The sequence below is a fragment of the Schistocerca piceifrons genome, chromosome 2 (assembly GCF_021461385.2).
Source record: "Schistocerca piceifrons isolate TAMUIC-IGC-003096 chromosome 2, iqSchPice1.1, whole genome shotgun sequence".
Classification (NCBI taxonomy): Eukaryota; Metazoa; Arthropoda; class Insecta; order Orthoptera; family Acrididae; genus Schistocerca; species Schistocerca piceifrons.
The window spans coordinates 466,951,627-466,978,910 of NC_060139.1; the positions used below are offsets into that span (position 1 = coordinate 466,951,627).

Here is a 27,284-nt window from a genome sequence, read left to right on the forward strand (position 1 = left end):
GATGCAGTTTTTTTACTGAGAACTGTAATTTCTGTGCTCTGTTAATGTCATATTTTATGCAGATGCAACATACTAAAACAGCAAGCAAAAAAATTCACTCAGTGTTAATTCAGAACCACTCATAGCAACAAGTAACTGTATTTCAGCATTTGGAAAAACCCTCGGAGCTACTTATAAATTACATTTGCCACACCATGTAGAGGTAGTTCTTATTTCCTTCATTTTATCATAGTAATTACCTTTTCCAGAACTGTAACACTAGAAATTAAAATGTGCCGGTTTTCTTGTGTATGTTTAATGTGTCCTTATGTTGAGCATGAAGAATGTATATCTCATTCAAATGCATTCATAATTAGTATAATTGTTTAACTGTACAAGACTGTATTGCATGTTCATGAATGAGGTATGAATTAATGATAACCTAACTATTATATGTAATTTTTATGTGAGAAATATAGCTATGCTTTGTATTAACACTTGGTGTGAAGACCGCTATAATAGAGTTAATGTTAAATAAGTAGCAGGATAGATACATTATTTCTAATATATTTTGGGTTAAATTATTTGCAGAAGTTAGGGGTTGATAAAGCTGAAATTTATAATTATCCAGAGCTACTAACAGTGCCTCCTGTAACAGTTGAGAACCGTGGCATGCTTCTTAAGGAAGGTGGATTTCAAAAGATTGAAGCACATATTTTACTAAAGTAAGTATTTGTTGTGTAAAGCACAAGTAAATTCTCTCGAAACATTTTGTATCTTACAGTCTGATATGCTTCAATTAGCCCTTTTTGTGTGTTACAATAAAGAGGCATTAGAATTCCACAAGTTACAAAATCAATTTGGTTATATGATATGTAATTTTTTAACACATTGTGTTATGAATGGGATCCAAAAATAATAAAAAAAAGAAAAGAGGAATATATATATTTGCTCTTTGCAGTATGCAGAAAATCACTGTACACTCTTCACTCACTCTAATTTAGTTAATTATAAGGTCTTATTGTTCAGGACCGTAAAAAATGAAACATCAGCTAACATCACAGTTCCATGGGTGAATATGGTTCTTTTACTGATGATGTATTTATTAGAAAACACTGCATATTCACAATGTGTGTACTCTGACATGTTTCATTAATCTATTCCTGAGAATGCTTAAATCTCCACTAAGTATTGTATGTTGTGCAGGAGAATGCAAAATCGTCTATAAAACTGATACTTTGTTGTAGGGGAGAAATACAATGTATAAAACAAAATGAGAAAGATTAATAATAAAATTATTCGTCCACTAATCACTTTTATAAGGATGTTGGATATGTTGCAGTGTTGCAGTTGAAGAACGAAAAACAAAATTCGCACATACAATCGATAAATACTTTCATGTCTAGTCTGGCAAAGGTGGGACAGATTGTTGGCCCTGGCTTTGTAGTAGGAACCATCCTTCAGTTGCCTGAGTTAATTTAGGGAAACGATAAAACACCAAAAATACGGAAACTAGTGAGTGGGTGGAATGTGTTTATTTTTGAAATATGGTAATTTACACTTGCTAGAGAAGTATAAGGGAATGAAATGTTTGTGTGTGCAAGTATGGGTTTTTATTCTTCTATGTACATTCCAATAAGAACACAGTAACTGTGATGCATAACTTTAAACTCAAGGAGTTCAGATAACATAAAAAAAATTTAATGAGGTGCTGTTTCATGTATTTACCCTTCAGATTAAATAAGGCTTCCAGAATTTCATCAGCAGTACCCAACACCACTTTCATTCTAGAAAACAATTTTTATTGTTGAAATATTTGCTGTTGTTTATTCAGAGGTATGTATAATGAAATGAGGATAGCAGGCTCCAGCCTTCTGATAGGCCTACACCTTCTCTCAGCTGTCATTGAACTATATGGTTGTGATGATCTCAGGCCATCGATTTCACTGTCTGAAGACAGAGATGGAGTTGATACCATACTCACCATGAATGACAAGTATCCATGTGAAAATCGTAGCTTGTGACACACTTCTAACTTGTCATATACTATCTCTGCATCTTAAATTCCAATTCCAGTTACAGTAACAGAACTGTCTCACTTATAATCAGTTTTGTATTTAAACTACCTTAGATAGATCAACTTAAAAACGGGGTGTCACTGGGTGTTATGTCATGTTCTTTTATTCTGCTTGTGAAAGCTATTGTAGGTTATAAGTGAAAGATAAACAGTAGGTGCCCAAAGTCAGTACTACGTGATGTAAAAATAACATCAAATTCCTGGTGGCATACAATGAATTTTTATTTATTTTTACAAAATTTCATTAATGCTTTTGCACCCTTCTTGATAAAGCTTACAATATTTTCAGTAGGGAACTTTTACACTGTGAAACTACTGCTTTGTGTTTTTTCCAGGTGCCATAAGGTAAAACAACATTCAAAGGGGTTTTCAGAGCAAAACAAGGAAAATTTAAAAACCAAGTGTGCACTGAAAAAAGAAGATACATTCATCTGTCTTATCACAGCTATTTGTGCCATGATTTAAGCTATGAGAGTTTATTAGTGATGGGAATGTGGCTTGGCAGTAGCTTCATTGGATTCTTTTACAGTTGCTGTAATCTGCCTGTCTGTATAACCTAAGGGACCATTTATGTGCATACTTGCAGATATTATTAAAATAATTAAAGCATTGGAAGAATGTTAAATTGTAAAATGTAATAGCAGAGGAGTAAAGGCCCATAGACATTCTTGTTTCCCTTGTTATTATGTCCTGTGTTGTAAGCAGTGAAATATTGTGAGGCATAGGAAGTAGAGATAAAAAATCATATGAAACTATAATTACTGCAGTGTAAAACACAGTTAAAAGAAAAGGAAGAAATTGGTCTTCTTTTGAGATTTGCTGGGTTTGAGAAATATAAACATTTATGGAAATTGTGGAGCTAAAAAAATTTTAAACCTGTCAACAATTGAAAAGTTTAAAGTATGCCATAAAAAAATCGAACTTACAGCTTTAATACTGGGACACAAAGTTTGTTTAGTGTTACACTTTGATGTGAAAGTTAATACATGGTATTCATATGAGTTTCATTTCCAGCTTCATACCTCTGGTTCGGAAACGAGCAGCGCTCTTCAAAGCATATGGTTATATACCATATGAGACTGATATAGCTCAGTCATTTTTGTCACATACTGAATCTCCACCACCAGACATAGAACCTTATGTGTGCACAGCACCTATTGAGAAAGCAACTTTTGCTGATCTTCATAATTCTGTATTACGGTATTACCTCTCATGGCGTCTTCAAATTGATCAGGACAGGATAACCAAAATGATGAACACATATAAACGCTTCAAGTACAAAAGTCTGCGGTTGATGGTACGCACATTGAAAATACTTGAAGATGACCTTGGGTTTTCTCGTGAAAAGGTACTGCCTCTTCTGTATTCATGTAGTTTATGTATGGTGTGTCATATTTTATGCTATTTTCTTTCTAATTGCTAGGAGGTGGTATTCTGTGGTGAATTATAAAACATGGATATTTCAGATTCTCAGTAATGCCTACTTAATTCACAGTCATCCTGACAACACACTGAACACATTGAGATCAATACCAACAATTGGCGGTATTGACACAAGGATTATGCTGAATAATTTTCCAAAGATTATCATGACAAACACAGAGACAATAGAGAAAATATTGGGATATTTGAAAGTAAGTATAGACGACACTGATATTACTTTATTCCTGGAAATCATTGTTTCATTTTTTTTTCTTGCTGCTGTTAAGTACATTGCTATATTGGGTCTGGGTTTTTTTCTGATGGTGCTTTATTTGTAAACAGTAGTGACAGTATGGAGTATGGCTGTTATATAGCTGCTGAGAAAATTCACTTTCGTTGTGTTCAGTTGTTCCTACAATCACCACTTTTATTTTATAACCCCAGAAAGCTCATAGAATAACTGCTGTGCTAAATGCTTGCCACATTTTCATTTGATGCTATTTGACCGGGGGGGGGGGGGGGGGCACTGAGGAATTATGTAGTGACTGCCATCTTTGGTTACAAAACTATGCATGATTCACACAGTGGGGACATTGTTGGCACTCATTAGTCATAATTTCACAAGACCAATAAGCAGTTAACAAACTATTGTTTTAAAAATAAAAATACTGTTATTGGTGTAATAACCCAAATGTTACTACAGATGTGGCGCGCAATGCAATGGAGTTGTGCAGCTCCAGGCACTTCCACCTGAAGTTGCCGACTGTGGACTGCACCTCAGTCACCTACAAAAGGAAGCCAGAGACCCATGACGGGGGAATATCTTTTGTATTGTCTTGCACTGGCTCTGCATGGCCTCTCTTCTCTCCATGGAGGCAGTACTTCAATTATTTCTCCACCAGCAGCAGCTTTCTATGGTAGCTTTGGAAAAACTTGTGACTACGTTGTCTGTTCAGGTGCTGCTGTCTAAGATGCATCCATTGCCATGAAAAATGGCTCCTTGAGCACTTTGTTGCCTTTAGGATGACAAATTGGAACATTTGTAAGGCTTTGCCTTTGTTGTTGATTCATCCTTGCATATATAGTTGTTGTATCAGTTGTCCTGCTTGCAAGAACCGGCCTCACTTTCCTTTGATGAAATGTGTAGCTTGTCTTCTTATCATTGCAAGAGCACTCATGTGATTGTCATTCGCATTGAGTTTTACCAGCACCACAAGCAGCCATGTCAGTCTTACCAATCTTAGGTGGTGGAGCTGCAGAGTCTGAGCCATAAATGTTGCTTTATTGCTCCAAAGAATTCTATGTCCACTCTGTGGTTTGTGACACAATCACATACCTCACACATGACAAGGAAGTTCATCAGAGGACCCTTCAGTGTGAAGATCTGTCCTTGGAAGAAGTGTTGGACATTGCTCAATCTTTTGAGGTATTCCACGCAGTGGGATACCAAATCGAAGTGTGGTGGGATGTTGCCATTTTTAATAGTGAACCACAATGGCATATAGCAGCAGGGTCACTGAGCAGATAGGAAGTCAACACTGTGAAAACTAGGAAACGTGGACAGAACAGACAAGCTGCTTGGCAGCCACAGCACTGAAAATGCACAGCACTTCTGTCATGCCCCTCTTGCTTTGTGCAACATTAGAGGGCTGCATGTCCCTGGCGATGGGCAATGTGTCACAGGTGTCGCTGGAAAGGCCCCATTGTGTTGGTTTGTCATTCTCAGCCTTTCTCCGAATTAGTGGATGTTAACATTGATTGTACTTCTCCATTGTCTCCGCATCATAATAAGATCTTTGTCGCTGCAAGTGGATACTGGAGCAGCTGTTTCTCTCTTTAACGCTCGAATGTGTGCATGGCTGGGCTTCCCATTGTTTGCTCCCATCACATATCGTCTGGTAAGCAGTTATTGGTCAGTTTACTGCTGCCATGGGTACAAACCTTTAGTCCGTCCTATCACATATCTGGTTGTTAATGATCCCCATATTGAGAATCTGTCATACTCAGTGATCAACAATGACAAAATATAAGTGATCCTCACAGATAAAGCATATCAGGAGACCCAGAAGAAGGCAACTATAACCATGGCCAAATGTTTTCTTCTCCAGTATAATTTTTTATGACATGATACAATACTCAGAAAGCTTTTTCATCAACAGAATATATATGATATGATGATGAGCTGGTAGACACTGCTGATACTAGCTTTGTTTGAGATCAGCTTCCAACCAAGTGAATGTGACATTTGCACAATGATTTTCTGAAACTCAAACAATTAGCCACTGACAGGAAACTGTTTACACATTGTTGTTCAGCTGTGCTCTGTGAAGTCTGTATTAAGTTTATGCTAGAAAATTTGTTACCTTGTTTGGAATATGCACACCTTACCACAGATGGGACAGGGCTTCCACTGTTCGTTATATCGTTTGTCATGTCTTGATCCTCTGAAAGAATTTCTTCTCATTCTTTAACATGTAAAGAGAGATTGAAAGTAAAACATTTACACAGTCAGATCATTTTGCTGAAATTTTGTACAAGTTGTAACAAAAAATTATGCAGTTTTTTATAGAATTTTTGGCTTTTCAGTGTCTATGTGCATAAAATTTTCTAAGTATACAAATTGTAATACAAAACTCCTGAGTAATGAGCTGGCTGCTGTGGCTGAGCGGTTCTAGGCGCTTCAATCCGGAACCACGCTGTTGCTAGGGTGGCAGGTTTGAATCCTGCCCCAGGCAAGGATGTGTGTGATGTCCTTAGGTTAGTTAGGTTTAAGTGGTTCTAAGTCTAGGGGACAGACGACCTCAGATGTTAAGCCCCATAGTGCTCAGAGCCATTTGAACCACTTGAATCCTGAGTAACGCTTTAAAATGATGGAATCAAAAATAACATTAAAAGAAGTTCAGCATTCTCAACTGGTACTACATGTGGGTAAACTACAAAAGAGGGAGAAAAAGCTTCCTAACTGTTCAAGGATATCAAATGCTTTCAAGCTATTCATCATGACATTGCGCACTAGAGCCACTTTGCAAACTGTTAGTGACTTGCGGATGAGGCTATTAACCTTAGTTTTTGGAGCATGCAACAATTTAAAACATGTTGTTGGGCTGAGTATAAACTCCTTGAATATGGACAGAAAGAATAGCAAGAGAAATTTAAGAAAAAGCAATATGAGAATTATAATTGTTTGCAGTATTTGAAGTTGGAGTGGTGAAATGGGTCATTGCATGACGATTTGTCAGAACTGTGGGCAGCATAAGTTGAATACTTGTGTAACTGAAAGTGAAAGGACATGTGTCCTTCTGCTGGATGAAGAACTCTTTTAAGTGCTAGTGTACCATACAATTACATGGATGGCTCTGCAGTGAAGGCCTTAGATGAGGAACAGGGACCAACTGTTGTTTGTTTGTTTGTGTGTGTGTGTGTGTGTGTGTGTGTGTGTGTGTAAATGAAAATCAGAGAAGTATTAGTGACTATGCCCATATGTTTATCATGGGTATTTTCTGAAAAAACTTAATTTACTTAAGTTGCCATTATAATAGTTTCAGACGCATACAACAATTACCTATGTTTGGCTTCTGATTTTGAAGCAGATTTTTCAGGATGTGCACATTAGAATTTAAATGACACTCCTCTCACATTAATTCTGCATACCACTTGTGTGAAAAACGTGTCCATTATCTTCTTTGATTTATGAAAATGAAGAAGCTTTAATGGAAGGTTCCATAAAAATGTAACATGCAGTTGCTCTTTTATTTCACGTAACAGCCAGTAATGTAATATGCAGAATGTCTATGAATAATTGTTTCTGTGCCTTCAATATGTGTATAAACAAACAAATTTAATACCTTACCTGCAAATTCTATTACTGTAATACTTTTTGTTTCAGGAGCACGGAATCTCAGATGTGGCAATCCAACGCTGCCCACATGTATTTACACTCAGCAGTGAGACGGTTCGTTGGCGTTTAGAGCAGTTACAGGAGGTACCTGAATTTCAAGCACTGGTGAAACATCCTCGAGTGTTACGTCTGGTTCACTATCAAAACAAAGCTCAGAGTCGCTTAGACCACCTCCATGAAGCTCAAGTGCGTTGTGCTAGTCTACATGTTCTCTGCACATCACGAAAGCACTTTCAGAAGTATGTAGTATCAGATTTAGTGTAAACTTTAAGCTATAATAATTTTCATTTTATTTATGTTGCTGTAAGTCCAGTCACATTTATGAATCAAGGTATTAATTTCAGTCAGTGATGAACATTTGCAGACCTAAAAATAAGCATAAAAGGTAGCTCAAAGAACAGATACTTCCATATTACACAAATACAAAACCAGAAATCATTTTAAACAAAAATGACATTTTGATACGTGAGTAGATGCATTATACTACACATATCGTGCCATTACACGTACAGATGGTACAGCCACAATAATTAGCCATACAAGCTTCATCACCAAAGAACAAATTTCAAGTACTGTGACTACCATTGCGACGTAATGTGTTGACACTTTGAGAAAACAATTTATACTGCTGTGCTGGAATGAGCAACATGCCTGCATTGTCGCATGCTAGATGTCACTGCTGCACATAACTTCACTTTCTGATTAAGTGTACAAAATCTTTCCTGCAGAATTTAGTGCAAATAATCAAAGTACAGATGATAATGCTTACATGTTATACAATATAATGTAACAAGATAGGCCTTATTAAAAATAAAACTGTGTTACTAAAATTACATAGTATAATTCTACAATGCAGTCAGTTGTTAAAACAAAAATATCTGCAGCTCGCCAATCAAGCAGAACAAAAAACTTTCCTCCGAGCGTACGTACTGTGCCCATGCAATCCATCCTTTAAACAGGAGTCCATGGCCTGCTCACAATTACATGTAATGAAATGAGCAAACGTCATCCAACATAATCAGTGCTATTGTCACACATCATTTATGTATGGGCTACAGTAAAAGCAGTAAAATGTAGTTAAGAAGGACACGTTATTAAAATATAATACTGTCTATGTAACCAAAAGGTACGCAGTACCATTGTACAGTACAAGCAGTCATTAAATGAAAAAGTCTGCAGCTCACAAATAAAACTGAACATTTTTTTTTTACCTTTCTCAATGCATATACTATTCCTACACCATCCACCTGGCAAACGAGTGCACACAGGCGGATTCACAATTACACACCATGAAATAGAAAAAAATTGTTTGTTGGATATAATCAGCACTATAGTCACACATACCATCTACTCATATGAGCTACAGATGAAACAGATGTAGCAAGGAAATGTTAAGATATATCTCACAGTGGTGCTCACAGTACTCAAAGTTTGTAATTGATGACGAAGCTTGCGTATCTGTTTATTGTAACTATACCATCTGTACACGTAATGACTCAATATGTTTAGTACACTGCATCCACTCAGGCACGGAAATGTTATTTTTGTTTCAGTTGATTTCTGATACTGTTATTTGGGAAATTTGGAAGTATTTGTGTGTCAAGCTACCTCCATATCCTTGTTTCCAGGTCTGAAGATGGTTGGTCATCTTTGAGTAAAATTAATAACTTTATTGATTATTGTTTGTGGACAGGGATTGGATTTATAATAAAATAAATATTTCCTGGATCACTGGAATATCTTACTGTGACCATGTTGCAAGTTGTTTCATTTTATTGTTTGTTTCACATATCAGCATTCAACAATTTTTTTTTAAGTACTCTTTACGTTACAGTAAAAAAAATGTTTTACATCATGGTTAACTCATATTTGGACATTGTTGTCATCAGCAGCTTTACTTATTATTTAGTCAGGAACACTTGTGTATGTATTGGAATATTTTGGCTTGAATCGTTAGTTTTATAAATAGTGAACAATGTCTGCAATTATATGTGCTTATTTTCAGTACCATAGAGATCCTCACAGATGCAGAGATCTGGAGTAATTGTTATCTTGCAGATAAAACTGTGTGTTGTTGCAGATATCTGCAGGTTACCTGCTCATATCCGCAGTAATAATTGCTTTGTTTCTTACGATACACTTCTTGTCCAATTCTGTTATTTACAGTTATAGCTCGCGTCATGTAGGACGACACTGCCACAAATAGGGGTTGAGCGATAGGGAAGTGTGGAAGGGATGAGATTCTCATAAGCCGTAGCAGCAGAGGGTGGGCAAACAAAGTCCACATTGCCAAACCTTGCTGGTGTAGACAACAATCAGATTCATCTATATACCATACATCACATTACATATTCGGGTCCATGAGGAGAATAGTAAATGTTATAACTGATTTTGATCAGTCATCTTTATGAGATAAATCTTAATTCAAATGTTGAAAATGCTGCATCCGGTACTCCACAGCTTTACTCTGGATAATGTTGGAAGGCAAGAACAACTGATGCAGTTTTTTGAAGGTGTCAAGTACAGTTTTCTCAAGAATGTAATTGTCTAATGACAAGGCTATCAGAACCGGTTACAATATTTGTCATTTTTGTGTGATTATAAGTAAAACTGTAATATGGAGTTGCCTCTTGATAAGAACTGAAAATGGAATTCACATGTTACAGATTTTAAACATCCAAGCTTTCCAACTTTTTCATTGTGGATAGCAGTAGATTTTGTAGATGCAAATTTCAAAAAGTTGACTTACTTCATTCACTAATTTGTAGTGGCATCAAAGCTTTTGATGACTTTTCCCAAAGGAAGAAAGTGTTTTTCACACAGAAACTTGTAATAAGGGCAATACTCATTGTCCTCTAGAAGTTCTTGAAGACAATTCATTAAACAGTTGTTTTCAATGATTAACTGCAATTAAGAAACAACTGTAACATTCATCATTAAAATAAGAGGAAGAGAAATTCTTTACCGTAATCAATGATCCATTCTATCGGGCACAGAAATGAGTGAGGTTCCTAGCCACAAAAATCTTTGACAATGTAATCATTCTGGTGAAGAATGTAATGGGTAACAAAATTAACTTCAAACACAAATTGAAACCATTATACGTGTCTTCTTCTCATCCATAGAATTTTTTGAAAATGGGTAATTTTATAATGTGTTTGTGTCTTAATGTACTTAAATGTGTACAAGTAAAGGATTACTGGTAGCAAAGATTAATGAAAAACATTTAAGTGTAAATTGTCAACATGTTGTCATATTCTTCACTGACAAAAACCATTATGAGTGCAAACTAACACATTTCACAGTGCAGTTAGGCACCACATTTATTGTCCACAGAACAAGCAAATAACCTACATCATCTTCAAATAACTAGAGTTAATGCTGCCTGATAAGTACATCAAAAATGACCGATATCTCGACAGGTAATCCTGCCTGCTATTTTAAGACATTTTCCAATTTGTACCTTGAAATTGATGTTGTTACTTGTCAAAAAATGGAGTTTTTGACAAATTTATCCTGCCGCTTTCTCGCAAATGCACAGTAAATGCTGGGAAAAGCTTAAAGTTCACAACTAACAAACCAACTGATTTGCTTTGGGAAATATATCAAAAATTGTAGTGATGTCACTCATGAGAGGTCAACATCTGCATACTTCTTAGGATACAAATTCCTAGTCAATAAAGGTCAGGACATTTTCATATACTATGTACACAACTGATATTTTGACACAAAAAATACATAGTTTCTTTTCAAATCATGAGTCTTTAAAAATAAGAATTATTATTACGTTGGTTCCTGAATCTACATCATAATACCATTGTCATTGCTGTCTGAATCTGTGTCTGAACCATCTGACTGTAACTCTACAGTGATGGGTCAAAGCATCCACCCATCTTCATCTCCCTTTTAAAGTCCTCTTCCTGAAGTTTTCTAGTGTGCCACACACAATCTGGCTACCCTGAAGGGAATATGTTGTCTATTGCTTCATGCAGAAGCAATCCAGTGTCTACTATCTTGAATGTTTTGTTTCTTCCTGCCACGTGGTCTTTAACCTGTGCCCAAATTAATTCGATCACATTCCACTGGCACTAGTATGATGGTAAGCACAAAACTGCATGGCTACATTCAGGTGCAAGTAAGACAAGTTCGTATGACTGCCAGTACTATCACCCATATTCCAGCAGCTTTTCCTGGAATGATTTTGATTCACCCATGTTTCATCTAGGTAATACACTGTTGAATTACCTTCTCTCATTTCGTGCATCTTTCTCAGGAATGTGGCACATGCCGCAGCTATGGCACTTCATTCCATTAAAAACTGTCTCCCGTCATTACTTTCAGAATGTTTGAAATCAATGTCTTTGAAATTTTTTTTGCACTGATGGAGTGCTTCCTTTGAAGCCAATTTTCTCAGTCAGATATTAACCATTCAAATAATTTTCAAAGACAGAGTCCCTTCAAACATTCTTGTCAAAGTCATCCGTTTGTCTTACAGGTTTCTTGAGATGTCGATGATTTCTGGGTGACACGAAACCAACTTCTCATGGCATCTCTACAGCTCTGACACTTCATTTATAATTTTCTGTGCAGTTCTCTTGCGTACACCACATGCCTTTGCAGTCCATTCTTGTGTCCTTAAAGTGTCGACAATTGGGGTCCCACTTTCAGCTTCATGTTTGAAAATGTTGTAAACGCGGTAAATATTCCCTTCGCCTGACATATTTATTAGGAAATCGTACTAACACATTCACAGCTATACAACTGTAAGAAAATAACATCGACAGTTGAATGCATAATTCCCTTGCTCTGTGAATGAAACTGTATTGTTATGAAGTATAGCAACAGTGGAGCTGGATGAGATAGTAATTGCCTGGCACTCACTGCCCCCACATCAATAAGGAAGTGCGCTGTCTCGAGAAATACATTTCCACAAGCAATTTCTTGTTCACAAGATTGATGGGTGTTTTTGTCACAGCTACCTTCAAATTTGGGGGAGCAGGTCTTGAAGAAACTTTTGTGTGTCCCTATATGCAGAAAGAGAATTAATCTTACTGGCTGCCAGTGGTTAATGAAGGGGGATGTGCAGAACAGCTGAATATCGGACTGCCTTCCTATGTAAAGCGAACTTTAGTGAACGAAATTGCATTAAGCAGCACTGTACGTCTGTTATAATGCCAGCTGAAAACTTGAAGTCTGTGGCCCCAAGTAAAGCAGATATCAGTTTCTGTCCTTACCTTCTGGCCATGACCTCTTTAGCTCCACCTAAGGGACCTGCATCTGGTGACCACACATTACCAAGGCTTATCTTTCATGCAGTCTGTGAAGCACATTCTGGATGAAAACCCTGGTCACAGGCAACCTGAGAAGTGGAGTTGTCAAGTTTCTGCTGCCACTAGTTAACACATTGTAGTGACTGCATGACTAGCTAGTGAGTGTGGTGGAGTAAACGTTAGTGAGAATGCTCTAATAAAATGGCCACCGTGGCCATAAGATGAAACAAGGTGATTTCCCATTATTATGAGGAGCCAAATTGAAATAGTCTGTTTGGAAGAAATATGCATCTGTATTTGATTGCAGTGAAAATATCAAAGCAATTTTGGCTTGTTTTGCCTGTTAAAAAGTTTTCTTGCACTGGACACAAAACTGTGACTTCAAATTTGTTAAAATGTGTGTGGGGCAGAACAAAGTACTATAATTATGTTTTTCAAATATAGGGATTCATAAAAGTTTTTACTGTAGTGATCAGCTTTGACCAAACTAGGCCCTCTTCAGTTCGAAAGTGTGAAGAGAATGGTAGCTATCAGTGGTATCAGCTGGTCTGTGTCATCAAAATTGTATTGATAGCTACAAGCCCTCAGCATACAATACTGTATCATTTTTGCATTGACAGAAATCAGCTGTCCAGTTTGTCAGTATATGAATGCACCCACATGACAGCAGTGAACACAGAAATTGACTGCGTGCTAAGGTTACTCAGTTTTATAAACTCTGTTTTTCTTGTATTTTTATTATTAACACCTTAGAAGGAGTGATGCTACATTGGCTGTTATAATGATTTTATATTTGATGATGATGATGATGATGATGATGATCAGTTCAATCAAAGCACGTAGCACACCTCTGATTTATTAGCAGCTGTTGGTGTTGCATAAAAATGATCTTGTTTTTAAATATTTATGATGTGCACATCTGTTGCTGTAACCACTATAAGCAAGTCCAGTCAGCCTATCATTCAAAATTGGTTTTCCAGTGTAGAGTGTATTGCTGTTTAAGGCAATACTGTGGTCCTAACTTGCGGGAAATTGTCTCAGTAAAGGTTGACTGGACAACTGGCTAACAGCATGGACCTTTCATAGTAACTAACACTTGTTTATGCCCCTAAGGGGGACCTAAGCAAACATTACTTCAATATGAATTTACAGGTCATGGATTGGAACCTGAATACTGTGTTCATGCCCCAGACATGCGTGTTTTAACTACTGTCTTTTGAAGGCAGAATATCTTTTCATTTAAAAATAACTCATTTTTCAGATTTTTATCAGTTGTTAAATGCAAATCCTTTATTACAAAGTATTATAGAGGGTGTGGTTGTGCCCTGGTGGAGGATTGAGAGTTGGGGGTGAGTCAGAAATTGCCAATAGGTAGAAAAATCCCTTTACTAATTTGTTACAAGCTCAAGCCCTCATCTGACTGTGGCTAGAAGGTGGACCTCAAGCCAAGGTTTTATGGCAGCAAAACTTTGTCATAAGATGCCCGTTCCTGTTAGGCTCTGTGGGGCCCAGGCATGTTGCAACTTGATTTAGTCAGTGGCCCTCGCTGTGGTCAAGCTAAGTCGGGTGCTCATGTGACAGCTGTCACTGCTGAGTGTGGGATGTGAAGTCTCACCCGACCGCAGCAGGTGACAGGCGCAGGCATCCGGGGAGCAAAGGCCAGAACAAAGGTTGGCTGGCATTGATGGGTTCCCGGTGGCTAGGAGAGCCTCAGTTCGACCGTCAGTCCATCAGGTGTTGGCTGGACCTCTTTGACAGCTGTCAGGATGATGGTAGAATGGGGGTGACACCACAGTGGAGGCCAGCATGACAATTTGATGACTCACCTGTTCGACCGATTGATGACTATATGACTGTCCTGGTCAGACAGCCGCTATTTATACATGCCAGAGCAGGTCTGTTGTGGTGTGGTCAGTGGTAGCAAAGCACTGTTAGGCTGCTAAAGTCACATGCTCTACATGTCGAAGTGCCACCTGGTTTCGATAATTGTCTCGGCAGGTGGACAATGATGGCCAGTGAATGCAAGTAACTTGTTATATGGCATTGAGCCCATCTACATGGATCTGTTTCTCTGCAATACGACTACCTTTTATTTTGTTCACACATATGACCTATACAGGTTTGTAAATTAAGGTGACTAGATTCCTGTACTCTTTTTCTTCATTTTACTTCATATCAGACAAAGCAGTAATCTAAGTTTCTGCCTTATGATGGTATAGTATCTCCTGCAATAAGTCCTATTATTTTTGGGGAGTGTACAGAAATGATTCAGCAAGCCTCAATTGCTTTGTTATCAAACAGAATATGTCAGTGTATAAGCATTCTTAACATTGTAATTATATCAGTCAGCACTGACAACTTTTTTTATTTGTGTTAAGATATTGAGATTCATTCATCATTTACTTCTTTTCTTACTCATTCTTCATTTACTTCTCTAGTGCTGAAGGTTGTACCTTCACATTTAGTTTTTAATGTGCAGGTCTTATAAAAAAACTAATAATACTTATTCCAATCATATTTGTTCTTGTAGTGCTAGTAAAAAGTAGTATCAGTGTGTAGTTATTACACAAAACCATTGTTATCTCAGGTACGTGACTGAGGGATCAGACAGGACAAAAGGAATGGATATAATGTATTATCTGTCCTCGGTACTGAAAATAGATGAAACAATCATTCGCCATTCCATGCAGCTGCATCCTTTTTATTGTCATGTGCCACTTGTGAGCATAAAGAGCACATTAGATCTTCTTTTGGAACGGGGCTATACCGAGCAACAGATTTTAGAGAATGTGCAGCTTCTTCTCTATCCAAGGTGAGTCTTACTGGGTATTTTATTAATATTAGGATATCACTGTGAAGAAATAAAATTATATTGATCAAACAAATAAGCATTTGTGACTTTTGGGGGTAAGGTACTTTTTTCTGTTTGAAATGCACCATAAGTATATTTTTTCATTGAATGTGATTGATGGGACAGTGTATAACATCTAACAGCATAGATATGTTGTCTAAAAATCTTGACCTGAAGAAGCTTTCGGTGTCGTTTCTGTGGTGTACATTACCGTTTATTGAAATCTGTGCTATAGGAAGTGTATTATTACTTAGTGATTTGTGTTGTTTATTGATAACCAAATGATGAAAGAGACTTATCCTACAGTTGAAGTCTTAATGCTACTTAAAATGATAGTAAAAGGAGATGTTAGAAATCAAGGTCACCAAATCCGTGAAGGGTCCGTAGCACTTTGAGGATAGAGCAAAAAGATGAATAAAACAGGTAATGGAAAATCCAAGGTGGAACAAAAAAGAAATAGGATGGGAATCTACTCACCACATAAAAGAGGCATTGAGCAGCAGGCAGGCATGTTTGAACTTCATTTTAAAAGTAGACTAAGCTATCAGAAGAAATCCTTCAGATGTAGAAGCACATGCACAAACAGCCACAGTAATTGATCTCAATTGTAATGGGTAGTGAAGGTACAGAACATGTGAGACAAGGGGCCAGGGAGGAACAGGAATATTAGGATAGAGGTGAAGGGAGATGCTTTAGAGCTGCTGTTGGGAGTGTGCAGTGATGAAGCGAGGACAGGATAGTGGGTTGTTAGATGCAACATTGGGACACTGCGCTGGGGTAGCAATTGTGTGTGAGACTGGAGAGGGGCCAGGGAAAGGGATAGAGGTAAATGGAGACAGCGACTAGCAAAGGTTGTGGCTAGATTGTTAGAGGAATGAAGTACATGTTATAGGGAAAGTTCCCACCAGCACAATCCAGGAAAGCTGTTGTTGCTATGTAGAACCCAGGTGGTGCAGGCTGACAGTCTTCGAAGTTGGACACATTGTGTTGGGTGGCGTGCTTGGAGTTTGACAATGGCCATTCTTGCAGACAGACAGCTTATTAGAGGTCATGCCTACAGACTGCCATACAGTGCCAAATTCATATCCCTGAGGGGAAAGAAACCTTGTTTCGCAAAGAGCCTAGTATCCAGTGCACGTTAGTCTGTCAATTATTCATATAATTTTGAAACAGATCCCTGTTGGTTTTTGAACACATTCTAAGTTTATTTCTGAATGAATCATAAGTTGATTTTTGAATGTGTGCGTAGTGTACATCATGTCTCTGCCAGGGGAATCCCCGTTGCATCTAGAAATAAACTTTCCTACAGACAGAAGGGGACAGGGCTTTATGAGCTGAGCCGAACAGGTGAATGCCAATCGCTGTTTGTTTTTGTGGTTGACTGGGTTTGCGAATGATCCGCGTTGCTGTATAATTACTAACCAAATCCATAGATTCAGGCTACCAGAGTGGAAATAAATGACTAACAGGTAAGAAAGATTACGTATTATCTTCTCGGTGTATCCAAGAAAATGAAATTTTTGGCCAGACAGCTACAATAGTAAGGGCCAGTTGTATGGTCCTCGGTAGCAGCCGCGTAAGTTCTATCCTAGGAGCAGTGTGGAAAATTACAGAATTAGTGATGACAAGATAGTTTGTTAGAATGAGGAAGGAGAAGAAATGGGTACATCATACAAATTATGGAAGAGTATGACAATTCCAAATTTATATAAAAATTTCATACTACTACTATTCGATCACATACTTGAGGAGCTGAAGTGTATGAATGAAATGTGAAACTATTTCCTAACATAAAGCTTTTTGCTTGTAATAGGCATTTGATATTGGTACTTCGTGAGTTATATTCTGTTGTGTTAGAAAAATAACGATTTGTGCCAAAACAGTCTCATTTATTTGGCATGCGTTAGAATTGCTACAATTTTAGACAGGCCTATTTCATTTTATCTACACATAATCAGATTGAGATAACACACCAGTCTTGGATACTATTTGTATTAACAGATTTTTCAGTATTAGACAATGACATTTCAATTTTTTATGTAGCAAATCGTTTGATGAACTTTGATGAGGTAATAGATTCTTTCCCAGAAAGTAAAGCACGGCATCTAAAGCTGTAACAAGATTAGAGAGGAAAAAGTGCTAGAACTTAAGGATTGAAGAAATGTGTACCGTCTTGCTTGTCTCTTATCTATACTGGTTTTATGTTCCTATATTTAATTTTATGTCACACAAAAAAGTAAGTTATTAGCTAATAGGCAATACAGAGTGCAAATTTTAAGAAGAGTTCTTGTTCTCCTGGTTACAAATAATACCATCCAATATTAACTTGGAGTTTTTATAATTAAAAAGAGGGGCTGGATGTCAAAGTGGCTGACCGGGAGCAGGAGATGCACCACAGGTCATTTTAATTTCCACTGTCCTGAATATAGTTTCATGGCATCCATTACAAAATATTACATGTTTGAATTCCATAGAGCATAATACAGTGACATACGATAGAAGAATGCTGTGTGAAGAGGCATGGCACTACACCTTGGCACACTTACCTAGACTTTTCACAACCAATATCTCTGGAAACACAATAGATATTGACAAACGGCTTTCACGGGTATGAATGTACGGCAAGGGCTCACGAAAGTAAATAATGTGAGACATTCTAACCCATGCGCAAATATTGGTTTCAACACAAATACCCCATATTGTTCTGTATGCAATCAATAACATGAGAGATCACAATAATAACGGCTTTGGTTGCATCGAAATATGCCAATTACATCACAAGAAATTGGATTGCGAAGTTGTCACATTAAATGAATGAAACACACCACTGTTGCACTTCCCATGATGCAAGCATGACCCGTATGTTGCTCATAATCACAATGTGGTTTTACTTATGATTGACTCCCAGAATGGCTCCTTCAAAAAAGCCACAGCTGATTTCCGTCCTCATTCTAGTCCATTCTGATCATATGCGTAGTCTCTAATGACCATGCCAACCTGATAGTAAATCGTAATATTCCTTTTTTGTATGACATGGAATCTTCATTCACAACAACTAAGATATGTTGGATTGGTGTTGTGGAACACTGTGTGAAGAGAGAAGTTACATATCAAGAGTGGTGCATAATGTTTTACAGAAAACTAATATTACGATATCACATTAAATTTCTGGTGTCACTGTTGCTCTCTGTTATTTTTCTGCTGTTTTATTACCTGGAAGAATTTTAAGAATTATCCTTTTCTTTTAGTACTTATAACAAAAATGAGAGTAATAACATGTAGATGTCATAGACTTAAAGTTTCAAAATTAAGGTTTTCTTCTCTGTAAATAACAAGGTAAGAGAAGACATGATTCATGCAGGAAGTTACAAGTTACAGAAGTATAAGAAAAATGTAAAAGTTGAATTTTTTATGAATTGTCAAGGCAACCACTTTCTGACTTGCTATCTTTGGGGCTCATCTCAGGATCTTCAGCCAGTTGTCATATACTACTTTATGATGTTTTGCTATCAAAAGGGGCTAGGATTATCAAAGATTCACCCTCCATTGCTTCTAGCTGGTGGCAATTATTCCAAATTCAGAGGACACAAAATAGGATTAAAACTGCATTACATTTGTAAATGTACACTCCTGGAAATGGAAAAAAGAACACATTGACACCAGTGTGTCAGACCCACCATACTTGCTCCGGACACTGCGAGAGGGCTGTACAAGCAATGATCACACGCACGGCACAGCGGACACACCAGGAACCGCGGTGTTGGCCGTCGAATGGCGCTAGCTGCGCAGCATTTGTGCACCGCCGCCGTCAGTGTCAGCCAGATTGCCGTGGCATACGGAGCTTCATCGCAGTCTTTAACACTGGTAGCATGCCGCGACAGCGTGGACGTGAACCGTATGTGCAGTTGACGGACTTTGAGCGAGGGCGTATAGTGGGCATGCGGGAGGCCGGGTGGACGTACCGCCGAATTGCTCAACACGTGGGGCGTGAGGTCTCCACAGTACATCGACGTTGTCGCCAGTGGTCGGCGGAAGGTGCACGTGCCCGTCGACCTGGGACCGGACCGCAGCGACGCACGGATGCACGCCAAGACCGTAGGATCCTACGCAGTGCCGTAGGGGACCGCACCGCCACTTCCCAGCAAATTAGGGACACTGTTGCTCCTGGGGTATCGGCGAGGACCATTCGCAACCGTCTCCATGAAGCTGGGCTGCGGTCCCGCACACCGTTAGGCCGTCTTCCGCTCACGCCCCAATATCGTGCAGCCCGCCTCCAGCGGTGTCGCGACAGGCGTGAATGGAGGGACGAATGGAGACGTGTCGTCTTCAGCGATGAGAGTCGCTTCTGCCTTGGTGCCAATGATGGTCGTATGCGTGTTTGGCGCCGTGCAGGTGAGCGCCACAATCAGGACTGCATACGACCGAGGCACACAGGGCCATCACCCGGCATCATGGTGTGGGGAGCGATCTCCTACACTGGCCGTACACCACTGGTGATCGTCGAGGGGACACTGAATAGTGCACGGTACATCCAAACCGTCATCGAACCCATCGTTCTACCATTCCTAGACCGGCAAGGGAACTTGCTGTTCCAACAGGACAATGCACGTCCGCATGTATCCCGTGCCACCCAACGTGCTCTAGAAGGTGTAAGTCAACTACCCTGGCCAGCAAGATCTCCGGATCTGTCCCCCATTGAGCATGTTTGGGACTGGATGAAGCGTCGTCTCACGCGGTCTGCACGTCCAGCACGAACGCTGGTCCAACTGAGGCGCCAGGTGGAAATGGCATGGCAAGTCGTTCCACAGGACTACATCCAGCATCTCTACGATCGTCTCCATGGGAGAATAGCAGCCTGCATTGCTGCGAAAGGTGGATATACACTGTACTAGTGCCGACATTGTGCATGCTCTGTTGCCTGTGTCTATGTGCCTGTGGTTCTGTCAGTGTGATCATGTGATGTATCTGACCCCAGGAATGTGTCAATAAAGTTTCCCCTTCCTGGGACAATGAATTCACGGTGTTCTTATTTCAATTTCCAGGAGTGTATTTGCAGATAAATCTGTAAAGCTGTTCATAAAACATGTCACCTGTATACAACAAAGTTAGTCTCTCATTCTTTCTGCATAAATTATATTTTGTTTACAGATCTGATGTGGAAGATGAACTGAATAGATTGCCATGTCGAGAGGAGCTGTTACCTGAACATTTGTGTGTGGACTCAGAAGATTTTTGTATTTTGAAGGACCACCACCTTGGACTGTGTTTGTACTTCCTAGAAAGGAGGCATCACTTCACAGGAAACGGAGTTTGGCCAACAAATGCCCATAAGCATAAAGCTCTTTCTGCTGGTTCAGTTGAAGAGACTGACTTAGCTTAAATATTTACCACCAACTATTCTTCTCATTTGCAGTTTTGGTGGTTCATACTGTCCTACTAATGTTGGCGTACGTTGATATAAATTCACAGGAGCTCTTCAAAACACTGATGAAAGAATATACCAGCAGTATATCTCTCAGTTCCTTCCATAAACATGAGAGCAATTGCAAAACTGCCCATAAATAAATCACCGAAATTTTGGTAATAATTTGGAAAATATTTTGGTAAAAGCAAATCATCATTCTACTATCCTCACGTGTATAATACTATTTAAAATACATTCTTGTAAATGATAGTTATTATAACTGCTTTCAGTGTGTTTAATGCCAAAGATGATTTTAATTTTGCTTAAAGAATGTTATTCCTTTAGAAACAGAGCAATAATTGCTCTAAGATATTACATATTGTTGTCTTCTACAGTTAGTTAATAAAAATATGACAAATAAAAATGAAGTTTTATATAAATAAAATACCTCTTTATTCCAGGATTGTACCAGTACCAGCACAAATTAATTCATACGAGGTTTGTCTGGAAAATACGTATAAAAGTGGAATAATAACTTTATTTTACAATTATTCAGGTATTACAATATGGTCTCCTTCAAAGTACTCGCCTTGAGACGCGATACACTTCTGCCAGCGCCGTTTCCACTGTTGATAACATTGCTGAAAGTCTTCAGTTGTTATGTTGTTCAGTTGCCGTGTTGTTTCTGTCTTGATGGCTTCCACATCTCCCGAGTGCCGCCTCCGAACACCATTTTGCATTTCGGGAACATGAAGAAATCACACGGGGCTAAATCGGGTGAGTAAGGCGGGTGGTCTGTCACGGTGATTGAGCTTCAGGCCAAAAACTTGCGCACAACGAGCGACTTGTTTGCGGGTGCATTGTTGTGATGAAGGATCCACCTGCCCCCTTTTGCCAACTCCGGTCGAACTCGGGTCACAAGAGCTCTGAGACGTGTCAGAACTTCAACGTAAAAATTTCCGTTCACACACTGGCCGGGAGGGACAAATTCCTTGTGAACAATGCCCCTAGAATCAAAGAAAACAATCAACATTGTCTTCACATTGGACCTTGATTTTCACGACTTTTTTGTTCTCGGTTCTCCTGCTAGTTTCCATTCCTTGCTTTGAGATTTGAGCTCCACATCGAATTCGTGAAACCAGGGCTCATTTCCAGTGATGACTCGGTTGAGAAAGTCCCCTCGTTCCTCTGCTTCCAACCAATCCTCACAGCACTCAACCTTCTTTGCTTTCTGTTCTGGCATCAAGAGCTTCGGTACGATTTTCGCACACAATTTCTTCATTTCAAGTTTTTGTGTCAGGATTTCGTGAACAATTGTTTTGGGGATTGACAGCTCGTCAGCAATCATTCTGACTGTCAATCTACGTTCTTTAAGAACACAAGCCCGAATTCTTTCAACATTTGCATCGGAACTCGATGTTGACCGGCGTTCTGGGCGAGGGTCATTGTTGACTTCTTCTCGGCCATCCCGGAACCTTTTTAACCACTTGTTCACGGTTGGTTCCTTCAGAGAATCGTCTCCGTAAACATGTTTCAAACACTCCAAAATCTCACGGCCATTCTTGCCTAGCTTTGCAAGAAACTTGATGTTGACGCGCTGTTCCTCAATCAGAGAGAGCTCCATGCCGATGGCAGGTGAAAAAGGGTAACTGTCAACAAGCTGCCGCACACTTCCACCTTCACGCAGAGTGCTCTGACTCGAACTGAGCATTGATGGGATTGATTACAGCAGTAGTCCCATCTGGTGGTGACTGCAACCTGTAACATAAAGGCATTATTCAACTTCTATACGTATTTTCCGGGCAAACCTCGTACATTACTTTAGTAATTCCTATTGTGGGATCAGCTTTACTTATGAACTTGTAGTGGCCTAGACCACTGCCCCTCAGTGTAGTGCATTGTTGTGTGGTGCCACTAGCATTTATTTACAGTGGGCTGTCAAAATATGTTCATGCCAGCCACCAGAGGTGTTGCATTCTGCAACATCACTGTTACTCGTAGACTGAACGTTTTATATTCCATGGCAGTAAATAGCGCATAGTACCAGACCAATTGGCTTTTCAGTCCTTTTTAGGGACAGTTCTTTCATAAAGTAAAACTTCTCAAAGCTGTATTCCCTGTCGACAAGATTTTCCATCTTGTACATGAGCGAATAAAGTATTAAGAATTGTTCATGTATGAGCATGTCACATTTTGTACACCAGCTTGCTAGATTGCAACTCCCATGATTAAATTGGTGGGAAGGACTTACATTCATGGTCATTTCGAAACTGGGGACCCCGACATTATTTGAACACGCATAATAGCACTGGAAGGACATGTTTATAACATAATGGACTGAGTTTCTACCTTCTGTCTTTCGGCTCACTGTGTGGTTACAACCCTTCTGGCCACGTAATCCAGAATTGTGGTTTGCACAAGTGGAAGCCAGTTTTTTCTAAGTGGGCATTACAATGGACTGCCCACATAATAGAGACTTTAAATAGTAAAATATCAGAATAGGAATTTTCTTTGACTTATCCAAAGCATTTGATTGTGTGAACCATGAGATTATGTTACAGAAATTACAATTCTATGGCATAAATGGAACAGCATATGAGTGGTTTAAGTCATATCTGAAGGACAGGAGGCAAAAAGTTTCTTTATATAGTTTAAGTGATTTAGGAAGTTTTCCATTTCATTTAACTGGGATAAAATTACGTTACATGTTCCACAGAGTTCGATCATTGGTCCCCTTCTGTTCTTGATGTACATGAATGACCTCCCTTCTTATCTGAAACAAGAAGGTAAACTGACACTGTTTACTGATGATACAAGCATCATTATTAATCCAGTAAAAGAAACTCCGATAAAAATGATACAAATAATGTCTTTGGAAAAGTTATTAATTGGTGTTCTGCGAATGGGCTTGCTCTGAACTTTGTAAAAACACATTTGATCTCATTTTCTGCTGCAAGGAGCACAGTTCCTTCACTAAATATAATGCATTAACAGAAGGCAGTAGCCAGGGTAGAGCATACTAAGATGAGAATCTTAATTGGAAAATTCATATTTTGGGTTTCCTAAAGCAGAGAGGTTCAGCAACTTTTGCAACCAAAATAATTGCCAATTTTGAGAAAATAGAAGTTAGTAAGCTAACATACTTTGCATACGTTCACTCACTGATGTCATATGGAATAATATTTTGGGGTAATACAACACTTAGGCAAAAAGTATTCACTGCTCAAAAGAATGTTGTTAGAATTATGCATGGGGCTCATAGTCACACATCTTGTAGGCATCTGTTTAAAGGCTCAGGAATTCTTATAACAGCCTCACAGTACATTTACTCAGTAATGAAATTTGTTCTCAACAACATGGACCAGTTTAAAAGCAACAGTGACATTCATGACTACAATACCATCTTTGACACAGAAAGGGGTGAATTATGCTGCTGTAAAACTTTTCAATAAATTACCAGATGAAATAAAATGTCTGACAGACAGCAGTAATAGTTTCAAGTCATATCTCCTTGACAACTCTTTCTATACCATAGATGAATTCTTGAACAGGGATAAATAAATCAATAGGCATAATATGCAACAATATTATGTAAAGGAAAGTTACCACTCAGCTTATAGCAGAGGTGCTGACTTGCAGATAGACACAATAAAAAGACCGTCACAAATAACGGCCTGTAAGGCCTTACACACACACACACACACACACACACACACACACACACACACATACACACACACACACACACACAATATCTATTTTTGAAGAAGGCATTACGTGTTGAAAGCTTTATTTGTGACAGTCCTTTTTTTTTTTTTTTTTTTTTTGCATATCTGCGACTCAGTATCTCCGCAATATGCTGAGTGGCAACTTTCCTTTTCACAATATTGTTACATTCCCTCCTGGATTTTCCATTATCCATTTCCACCCCGAACACCTTTTCTTTTTGAAAATGGTGAATGAAGTTGAATTCTCTGTATACTTGGGCATAGTAGACACTGGGAAAAATAATAAAAAAATTCTTCCATAAAAAATGTAGCAGGAAAACAACTAGCACAATCGTGAGGGTCAGGTTTTATTTCACCAAAATTATTCTCTGACTTCCTGCTATTTGTCTGATATTATAAGTTACCTGAGGAACAGTTATGAATAAAAAATCATTCTTTCATTACTTTTATTTATTAGTTATTATAAAAATGTTACATAGATTGCAAATCATATTCTGTGGCAAAAAAATTAATAATAAAATCTTTTGTATTTATTTTGTAACACAAAGTCATGGTTCAGACTGCTTTACATTTCGTGAAATAATTTGAAACAATCCTTTCCTTTTGCAAAACATAAGTACGAATTGCATTTTATGCACTTTGGAACTGCAGCGGTCATACTGACATGTTCGTGGTGACGAAATATCATCCACTGACGGCCAGTGATCATACCTATCGTATCGCTTGTCCAAACCTGGTTTCAGATGGGGTTTGTAAACTTTTGTGGAGGTACTTAACGTATCATCTAACGGTGTTTCAAACTCTTCAGCTCTCCTCTTTCTGTCTTGACATGACAGAAGAGCCTCAGCTAGGGACATTCTAAATTTCAACAGATCCATAATGTTCTTTTTGGCAGTTGGTTTTCACTACAGTGCTCTCTGTAGAGAAACCAGCAGTTGGCCACTGAAAGGTCTATGAAATGCAGCAAGCACTTGAATGTCCATTTTCTGGTTCTGAACCATGTTCGGTAACACTCAACCTGCTGGTCATGAATGTCTATGTCACCCATATTGGCATTGTACTGCTCAATTACAAAAGGGCACTCTACATCAAGATAGTGGCCCTCCTGCTTACACCACCTTTGAACTTTACATTTTGGCTCAATGCCAGCACAAGTGGATGCTATCACAACCCTCTGACTGTCCTGCCACTCAGTAATTACTACAGCTTCATCTGCTCTAACATATGAATGGCACTCTCCTCTTTTCATTCTTCCCTCTTTCAAATTAACATTCTTAATTCTGTTTACCATTATTGTGCCAGTAGCCTCAATTTCCTTCTCCTTAAGCTTTACTAAGAGAGGAATTATGCTAAAGTACCTATCAAAATAAACAAAATTTCCTTGTGGGAGAGTCTGTGTTAGTCGTAAAATAACAGAAGGGCCTAATCCTAATGACTTATCACCCAGAAGTGTAGTAGCCCCTTGATAAATTTCAAGATCCAACACTATACTTGATGCTGAGGTCATGATAAAGTTTTTAAGACCTACAGGCCTTGGTTTTCCTTTAATATATTGCTTCAGTTTGCAACGCCCAGTAAAATGGATCATTTGCTCATCAATACTGTAGTAGTTAAAGCTACGAGGCAAACTGTGACATCTTCTTCTTACTGTGTCAATCACTGGCTGAACTTTCCACAGTCTATTAGTTTTAGCCTCTTCAGGTGGTTTTATAGTATCAACAAAGTGCACATTATTCCTGAGTGCAAGGAACTGTTCTTTAGACATAGTGTCACTAGTAGCTGATAAAGAAATAGTTTTCTTCGAGTACATGGGTAGCCTAGGATACCTTATTCACCCTATCATTAAATTTATCCCAAAAAACACCTTCAGTTCATGAGCTGTAGTCCCTACGGATTTCCCTGTCTTTGCAACACTATACATATTTGTATATTTCGCTGCCTCTTCAAAAAATGTTTCACTGAAATATTCAGCAGGAGTTCCAATTGGTGAAGGTCTCTAGAATAAAAAAATCACAGAAATATTCAGCAGGAGTTCCAATTGGTGAAGGACTCTAGAATAAAAATAAGATATTTTAGTAAGATCGCACCTCTTTGCCACTGACCTCAACAGCACTGTAATTAATTTTTGGTGGATGAAACTTCTGACCAAAATTTGATCTCCGAAAAGGCAGTGGTCTGACACCTTCTGTTACACTGTGTGAACTCCTGCGCTCTTCAGGAACTTCTTCGGCACTCAAATCATCATCAGACAAGTCGTCTGCTTGCTGCATATTTGAAGGAGAAGGAACAAACTCGTCCTCTTCATCTGACGAAATGCCACTCAAATCTGAATCCTCTAATAGAGAACGGATTTGATTGTCTGATAAACCTGCATACGATAACGGGAATGTGCATAAAAACTTTCCCATTCAAAACTGTATGAAAAGCAGTAATATAGGGAGGCCAATGACACAATCAACAACACCCACTCTAGGATGAAGTTACATAGTCAACACCTAACCCACACAATTGTGGTATTATAAATTGAACGCACAATTACTGTGCAAAGATATGAAGTTACTAATAATTATAAATATCACAACGTTTTACACACTATTACAAATAACCAGATCCAGCAAATCGCCGAAACAATTCAATTTAACGTAATTATGAGCT

At 38.5% G+C, this 27,284-nt stretch overlaps 2 protein-coding genes across 3 annotated transcripts in view; one reads left to right on the forward strand and one right to left on the reverse strand.

Moving 5' to 3' along the window:
* Positions 1-21,249, forward strand: part of LOC124777640 (transcription termination factor 5, mitochondrial) — a 46,103-nt gene extending 24,854 nt beyond the window's left edge. The window contains exons 3-8 of one of the 2 annotated variants that reach the window (XM_047253115.1): positions 571-704; positions 3,071-3,404; positions 3,523-3,690; positions 7,365-7,615; positions 15,234-15,458; positions 20,646-21,249. In XM_047253115.1, coding sequence (XP_047109071.1) covers positions 571-704; positions 3,071-3,404; positions 3,523-3,690; positions 7,365-7,615; positions 15,234-15,458; positions 20,646-20,877 — 1,344 coding nt within the window. In that variant the 3' untranslated portion in view covers positions 20,878-21,249. The remainder of the gene's footprint in view (positions 1-570; positions 705-3,070; positions 3,405-3,522; positions 3,691-7,364; positions 7,616-15,233; positions 15,459-20,645) is intronic. The other variant, XM_047253116.1, reaches the window with a different exon arrangement.
* A 4,245-nt stretch (positions 21,250-25,494) lies between these two features.
* On the reverse strand, positions 25,495-26,394 carry LOC124775490 (piggyBac transposable element-derived protein 3-like). Its single transcript, XM_047250323.1, has one exon. It carries the CDS (start codon positions 26,392-26,394, stop codon positions 25,495-25,497), a length of 900 nt encoding a protein of 299 aa, XP_047106279.1.
* Between the last annotated feature and the right edge of the window lie 890 nt (positions 26,395-27,284).

Coding starts and splice junctions, on each gene's coding strand:
- LOC124775490 (XM_047250323.1), bottom strand. CDS start 26,394: ATGTCTAAAGAACAGTTCCTTGCACTCAGGAATAATGTGCACTTTGTT.